Source organism: Tachypleus tridentatus, chromosome 4, assembly GCF_004210375.1.
Source record: "Tachypleus tridentatus isolate NWPU-2018 chromosome 4, ASM421037v1, whole genome shotgun sequence".
NCBI classification, from domain to species: Eukaryota; Metazoa; Arthropoda; class Merostomata; order Xiphosura; family Limulidae; genus Tachypleus; species Tachypleus tridentatus.
The window spans coordinates 44,331,262-44,339,870 of record NC_134828.1 but is presented as its reverse complement, the minus strand read 5'-3'; the positions used below and the strand labels follow the sequence as shown (position 1 = coordinate 44,339,870).

General features: G+C 31.3%; 1 protein-coding gene across 4 annotated transcripts in view; it reads left to right on the top strand.

Annotated features, from left to right (window-relative positions):
* Positions 1–4,850: 4,850 nt before the first annotated feature.
* Positions 4,851–8,609, top strand: part of sea (mitochondrial citrate transporter scheggia) — a 42,710-nt gene continuing 38,951 nt past the window's right edge. Inside the window, exons 1-2 of one of the 4 annotated variants that reach the window (XM_076498099.1) lie at positions 4,851–4,990; positions 5,703–5,840. In XM_076498099.1, the coding sequence (XP_076354214.1) occupies positions 5,717–5,840 (124 nt within the window). In that variant the 5' untranslated portion in view covers positions 4,851–4,990; positions 5,703–5,716. Of the gene's footprint in view, positions 5,187–5,699; positions 5,841–8,609 lie in introns of all 4 variants that reach the window. The other 3 variants (XM_076498096.1, XM_076498097.1, XM_076498098.1) reach the window with 3 other exon arrangements.

Here is an 8,609-nt window from a genome sequence, read left to right as displayed (position 1 = left end):
ATTTAAAATTTTATTGAAAAGTCATAGTGTGAAGAAAAGCTATTCTACATGTTTCATTTTTGTTCATCTTATCCTCAAGAGTGTCAAAACACATGCTATTGAACATATAAATAGCAATAAGTTATGGTCATGTGACGAAGAGATAACACGTTTAAAAAATATCAAGCTATCTACTTACTTTCTAATTTCATAATAATCATTCATCCTTATTTAAGATGAAATTATTTTTACCGTGTTTTATTATTTATATGGTTTGTCTAATATTTCTAGCTGTTGTACTATTTGGTTGAGCCAAAATGAGTTTCTCCCACTCCTTAACATTACTAATGTATCTTACTTGTTCAGCTTTACAATTTTTTTAAATTTATCTTTTCTTGATTTACTCTAAAATTTAAATTACTTCTAGTTTGACCAATATAAACACCACCCCATTCACCTTCAATTTTATAAATACCCGTTTTCTTCATGAAATTCATTTCACTGACATGATATATTGAGATAAAAATTCCAATTTTTTAGGTAAAGCTCACTAAGAGATGAATTAATGTTACCAAAAATATTTAGTGGGGTGGTGAAGAAAGTCACTGAATGGATTAATAATATTTAAAAAGACCTCTACATAACCTAAGTTAATTGTTTTGGATGATTTTGTCAAAGGTATGAGATAAAAGACAAAAATGACTTCTTTAAGAAGCAATAACCGGGTAGATTTTGGTTACAATGTGATAGAATAATCCCCTTTTTCTGGTAGATCCCACTTGTAACAATTAAGTTAAAATAACAACTTTTGAAAGTAGATCCGCTAAACTTTTTGAGCAATAAAAAAACACATTAAAACGTGTATATAATTCCGTGTTTCCAGTTCTGTTCTAAACGTTACTTCTCCACAGTTATCAAATTGTTCCAAAGATTTGATCTGACTACAGAAGAAGGTAGCAGTAATCCAAAATCTACAAAAAATTATCTGCACAAATTCCATGTAATTCTGATCCAATCTAGAAGTGTTTCACTTAAGGCTCAGTAATGTATAAAGAGAAAAACTGAATAACATTAACTGTACTAAAAAGTAGTAAATCTGAATATGCTTAAAGTGGAATTGCTTAAAGATATCTTAGAAAAATTATTAATACAATTATACAGCTAGGTTTTGACCAAGAGGATTTTTGTGTTAATTTAGTTGGCAATTTAATTAATGTTATGTCTATGTTACTGAATATAACAGAATGCCTTATTAATGAACACACAGATATTCAGAATGAAAAATTCAGTGATTTACAGTAAGTGAAATACTTAGCAGTGTATAAATAAATAAAGAAGTTATTTGATTTGTATGTAGTTGTCTTTGTGTGAGTTCTTTATTCCTCACGTAAACCTCCTCGAGTTATTTGTTTGTGTGCTTTGATTGTGACAGCTCAACCTGAAATCAAAACATTTCTTTACATAACAAGTGTAAATTCGAACTCAACGACTAAGGTTGTGGGTTTCTTACATGCCCGTTAGAACAAATAACTAAGAATTAAGTGTTTATGAGTAAATAGTAATGACATATATATATTTCTTTTTGGAGGAAATTAATACTGGTAAAGTCAAGTAAACAAAACCAAAAGGAAGAACTGCGTTAAAAACAGCAAATCCAAACCTTTTACTAATTATATGTTAGTTTCTTATAACCTAAAAATAACCCAAAACAAAAATAAATTTAAAAATAATAAACAAAAAATTCTTATTTTCAAACAGTTAGTGGATGCCTACACATAGGATCCCATAAATCGATAGCTAAACATAATCCACAATAAAACGTACATGGCTCCAACACAAAGAGTTGATGAACATGATTAAAAAAGGAAGAAACCTATGCAGAGAGAACACAGGAAACAGAGATCCGAGAACTAAAACCAGAAACAACACACTCAGAAATAAAACAAGAAAAGAGAACAACTACAACAAGAACAATAGGACCAGAACTGCTCTAAACTAAATGAAACAGCAGATGCCCAAAAATTCTGTTCACATCTAAAATGGTTCACAAACAGCAGAAAAAAAACAACACATAAACACATACATACAACAGTAAATTTACAAAGTACATTTAAAACACACAGATGCAGACATGACCACACACTTCTACAAACAAGTTAATAAACACAGCACAAAATTTATATTGGTATGAACCTAATTTTTCAACAAAGGTAGAGAAAAAAATAAAAACGAACACAGGTAACAAAACACACAACAAAAGTAGAAGTGATGCAATCCGTAAATGCCACGAAAACAGAGCTCCAAGAGAAAATGGCATTCAAGCCATACTCCTCAAAAAAGGCACTCAGACATTGCTTGACCATATAAGAGCGCTTTGTAACATAACATTAAATGCTGAATAATGGCCCAGCATGGTCAGGTGGTTAAGACGATCGACTCGTAATCTGTTACTAAACATGTTTGCCCTTTCAGTCGTGGGGACGTTATAATGTACGCTCAATCCCACTATTCGTTAGCAAATAGTGGCCCAAGAGCTTGTGGTGGGTGGCGATGAATAGCTGCCTTTCCTCTATTCGTTGGTAAAAGAGCAGCTCAAGAGTTGGAGGTGAGGAGTGATGACAAGCTGCCTTCCCTCTAGTCTTACACTATTAAATTAGGGACGGCTAGCACAGATAGCCCTCGTGCAGCTTTGCGTGAAATTAATAAAAAAAAGCAAAAAAACACGAAATTCTGAATTCATCCCAGTTCTTTGGAAGCAAGCAAATTTCTTAATGTTCCCTAAAGCGCTAATAAACCGAATATTTACCATTCAATCAGCCTCACCAGTTGTTTAGGCAAAATTCTGGAACGATTAATAAGTAACAGACTCTCTAGTTATCCAAAAGTCACCTCAAAATTACTGGAAATCAAAAACGGATTAAGAAGGCTCAGACTAATAACAGATCACTTAACTGGATTAACTAAATGTATTAGAACTACCGTGCTATGTTATTCGTGGTTATCCAATTTTCTGAAAGATAGAAAATGTAGAGTTAGTGTACAGAGGACCTCCTTGACGTACTTTAATCCTGAAGCAGGTGTTCCTCAAGCAAGGGATGGTAAGCTCTATTTTATTTATCATGTTTGTTAATAATATGTTTTTAGAGGACCCAAACAAAGGATATGTATCACAACTTGTAGATAATGTTTCCATTTCGAAGAGTGCACCAACCCCAGCAATAGATGCCATCAACTTAAAACCGTAATAGAACCGAAAAGTAGAATGGTGTAAAAAATATCGTATCGGAATAAGTGTCCTGAAAAACCAACTATTAGTATTTACATAACTAACAAAACTAAAAACAATAATAACAACAAAAAGTCACTGAACTGTACATGAGTGACATACTCCTCCAAATGATAACATCAGCTAAAAACTTTTTCCTGGCCTACGATCATAAGTTATGTGGGTTAAATGTATAAATAACATAAAACCAAATATATGACAACGCACGAACTATGTAAGGTGTCTAAAAGGCAAAAACCATGGAATATCAGCTGACAGTATACTTAAAATATACAAAACTCACATCCACCCAGTCATAGAATACGCTGTCCAGCTTGGACTAAAGTAAAACTGGATTTGTTATGAAGGTTTTTCGCTTGTTTGGGTATACACGCCTCTCCAACTACATTTTAATCATGATTACATTAAAGCCATTTCTTTTTATCAACGCTTTTATACAACTTTAAATTAACTATCCAGTTATTTCCAAGGGTATTTTCTCTCTTCTACCTCTTCTGACAGAAGGGCACAACTTGTTTTATTATACTCTTTCTCTGCCAGAATGTTGTCTCTTCCATGCAGACTTCAGAAGAAACCTTTAAAATAAACAGTCAGAATAAATATGGAGATGCCTACTGTTGCGTATCAGTGCAAAATGTGAAAGAAAATCTATTATCTGTTGATTATTATTATTGTCAAAATTTTGCATAAATAAGTACAGTTATAATGCAAGACAAACTGCAATTCACGAATTAAAGACTGACAATCTACCCTGAAAATTCTTAATTTCAATGTATTTCTGTGAACCTGTTACCAGTCAGTTAAGCAGACCTGAATATTTTTAAAATGATGTTGTAGAATGTGCAGTATTCATATCATCTGTTAAGAAATAAATAATTCATTGCAAGCTACGACAAGCTTATTTTTGCAATTCATCGTTTTCTTGTCGAATGAAATTACTATATTAGTAGCCACTTTAACGAATACAAAGATTAAGGACACCTATGGGTCAGTTCGTCAATTAAAAAGGTCAAAGACAACCCTTATAATGTAAATATTTACCAAAACATCTCTTAAAGTACTACATTCACAACATCTGAAGGAAACTCATTCTAAAGGCCAACAACTCTCGACTGAAGATGACTCTTACTTTAATAAAAATTTGTTTTCTTTCCTACCATTATCATTATCATGTTAGAAAAACTGTAGGTTCAAGAAGTTTAATATAAAAAGATTAAACCTTATAACTTGAATGCTTTCGTAAGATTAATCTTTCTTCTTCAAGGAGCACATTTAGAAAGCACTCTGGTTATATGGGTTTTATCGTTTTATTTTCATTATCAAGTGCAGAAAAAGATTGCGATCCCGCATCTTCAACACTTCAATCAGATACCATTTAACTCTACTATTATTCAAGCCTAAACCAGAAGTAACTAAATATGAACCACTCTAATCCAAGAAGTATAAAATTATTATTCTTGTGGAAATGCTTGGTAGAGACCGAAAAAAAAGTGGCATATAAATGTTAAAGTAGCTTTTATCTGGTCGTCATTAATTGATTGAGAAACTGTTCATGCCGTGGCGCTAAACACGTCATTTACCGTGTTGACCTTCTTAGGTTTAGGTGACAAGAATCTGGACGTTTGATAGGATGGAGGTGTAGTTCTCTAGACCAATCATGGATTAAAAGGAAAAACTTGTGATATCAGTCGGTTTGAGGACACATATTTTCGTTTAGAAAATAAAGTAGGTCAAAATACTATTAGTTATGTTTGTGAGAATTTTTGTTAGATAATTAATGTTAGTTGCTGTTAATCTGTTTCAGTTTGAGTTCAACATTTTCAGCGCTTCACCACTTGTTTGTAAAATTGGAATATAAGAAGCGCAGAATTGACAATAATTTCATAAATAATTTTGAGATTTTCAAGTTTTTGTGTTTAGTGTAAGTATGAAAAATTTTAAAACACCATGTTTTTAATTATAGTATAAACAAAACAGATAATATTTATCATACTGATAATGTCGTTACCCAAGCATTGTCCCAACTTTAATGTTTAAGGAAATCAAACTTAGAATGTATCATTTTCAATTTTAAGTTAAATTCTTAGGCTCATATATTTTAAAAGGTGAAAATTATAAGTTTCATTTAACATATCATTTAATTAACTTACTCTAAGTCATCCTGAATGAAACGAATCTTCTGTGTTACAAATACTTGTCACCAAAACTGTTCTTTTCGTTAAATGCTTTTAACTGAATAATTTTATTAATGAAATTGTTTATTACTTAGAATTTTGGGAATGTAAGTACTATTGTTATAAGCCAATATACTGAGGTAAGCTAACATATGTAATATGCAAGTTTGAGAGTAAAGTAAATCATTAATTTAGCACACAGTTAAAACTTGTCTTTGAAAACTATAATTCACTATAATTTGAAGAACATCATTTAATAGCAGATAGCAAAGGAGTTATGGATCGCAATAAAAGTCGTTTTGTGAATCCATTTGAGCGACCAACCATGGTGTCATCAGGTGCTGCACTTTCAGCAACCTCTATTCTTCCTTCTCAAAAAACTCTAAAAGGAATCTTGGCAGGTTAGTGATTAGGTAGCTTAAAATTAAACATTTGTTAAATTTGACTTTTTTTTTTTTCCTTGTATACAGAATAAATGGATTAATTTGTAAAGGTTTTGGGTCATTATCATAAATTTAATAAAATGTGTCTTTGAAATGTTTAATTTTAACTGTATTGAACATGTTGGAATACTTCACAATGACATGAATTGGTTGTTTACATAAGTATTTGGCAAGTGACTTTTAATTATAGTAAGAGTAAGATGTTTTTGATTGCAATTTGGATCAGTTGTTTAATATAGACAGGAATCCACTCAGTATAGTTTTTGAAAGATCTGGGTATTGTGAAAAAGTCACTAAGGCAGTGCTTTCTTGCTAGTAGTAAAGCGCTTGTACATAACATAATATTTAAGGACAATAAGGGATTTACTGGTTTATCTTGGCTGTCCTATTTACACAAAAAAACAACTAAATTCCTAACTGGCTGTTATAATTGATATACTCATTAAGCATCCCTTAAATATGCTTCATCCATCATATCTAAAGACAGGCCATTTCAAAAACTTATGCTCTTGGAAGAATAACCGATTCTGCTGAAATTTTTGTCTTATAATTTACACCATTAACAACAAAAAGATTATGCAGTGACTCTGCCAATTTGTTTAACAAACAGTTTGTCTTAAGTGTTTCAATGAGATTTCTTCAAACTCTTCATTTCCTTTTCTATAGAAAATGATTTCAGTTTCAGAGATCTTAAATGCTTTTACTTGTATTACAAGTTTACCATCTCAGGTATCATCCTAGTATTCCTCATTTGAATCTTTTCCAACAATTCATTGCCCTTCTTAATGTAATTATCCCAAGACTGAACACAATATTCCAAATGAGGGATTTGCATGAGGAAAATATTAACTTGGCTACATACAATAAAAAATTGTATGTGCCCTACTACAAGCAACAGCAAACTGTTTGGATGGCTTAAGTAACTGATCAATCAGAAACTAAAATCCTTATCTTCTGACAGAACTTTACGTATAATTCAAACTGTATTACCTTGCATTTATTATAATTAAAAACCATGTGCCATTTTTTTTGCCAAACTTAGCAAATGATCCAAGTTTTTTTGTAAAGTAGCAACACCAAAGATTATAATATCATTAGGAAATTTAACTAATGGATTTGCCATTCCTTCATATATATCACTGATAGGAATCAAAGAAAGCAAAAGTTGTACACTGATTCCTGAGGTACTTCCCACTGGTAACATCAATATGGGATAACTGAGGCATGGTTTTAATTAAGGCATTGTTACTTTTGAAGTGGATGGCACATAGAATAGTTTGCTTTCAAATATGGTAGAAACTGAATTAAAGCTGAGACTGTATGAGTATTTTAGAAATTAAGATTGTACAAGAAAAACTTGATGTAGCTTAGAGTAGGGTGTTAGTAGGAAAGAGTATGGCCGAGATGGGCCAAATGGTCTTTTCATGTTCCCTAGATATGAAATGAAATTTTCCCAAACAGAAAGGCAAGCATTTTGGCTTTCAAGTCTTAATGTCTCTGGTCTTGTTTACATTTCCATACTTTATAATCCAAAGAAATATTTTATAGAAAGCCTTCAAACTTCTAACAAATTTAATATTAATATTGTAACTGTTCGAACTTATTAGAAGTGGGTCCATGTCAGATGAGAACAAATAATTAGTCAGAGTTCATCTTTGCTTTCATTCTTACCAATACCATCAATTTTGCAGTTGTGAAACTTTCTATTCACAAAGTTTCCAAAAGACATGTAGTATTACTTACAAAATAAATATAGAACATGCCAATTAATGGAAGGAAACAGGTAGTTTTTGAAGGCTGTGTGGCCATGATGAAATTACAAATTCAAATAATTGGGATAACATTTAAGAGTTTACAGAACTGAGATCAAATGGAAACTTATTAAACACTTTTTGGAAAGATTTGATAAATCTTTTAGAAATGTTCAAGGTAAGTTTTAAAATGAGCTGATCTCAATAATGAAAGACTTCAAAATGTATGTGTATTTATATATGAGGATAGATAGTGATTTCTACAAATTAAGAATGATTTGTAGGCTTCTACAACAAAAGCACATAGTTAATAATAAATTCTGCCTCTGAAAATGTATCATACTTGGATCTTGATATTGAGAAACGAAGAGCCCAGCATTTATTATAGTGCCTCAAATATGAAAGGAGTTTACAGTGGAAGTGTTATTCATGCTTTAAAAGAAAATGCTTTGGCCAAGTTCATGCATTGTTACATGCATGTTCTGAATCTGTATATTTTGGATTCATTTGGCACTTTCTTAGCAATTATAATATGAGCAATATTTCCTTGTCACACATTTATATAAAAAAACAGCTAAGCACTACCATTTTTGAAGTTTTACTGAAGGGTTTTTTATGTAAGACTACATCTTAAAACCACTCATTAACACTAGGTGGGGTTGCTATTGTCTGGTGATAAAAAAATTTTTACTAACAATTAAGATGTTATTACTACAGTACTTAATGTTTTTATAAATGATTCTTTGACGAGACAATCAAAGAAATGGCACTGTTTATCAAATTTCATTGTGTTCTCTAATATGGTAATATCTAATATAATGCAAAATGCTTTCTATAGCTTTGTAGTCTTCACACCTCAATGCTAATTCCAAAATATAAATATTGTTATTATTTAAATTGCAATTTTTATGAGAATTGATGAGTTTTCTTTGCAGCTTTGGAGATTCACGTGCAACATGTTCTCAGAATAACTACC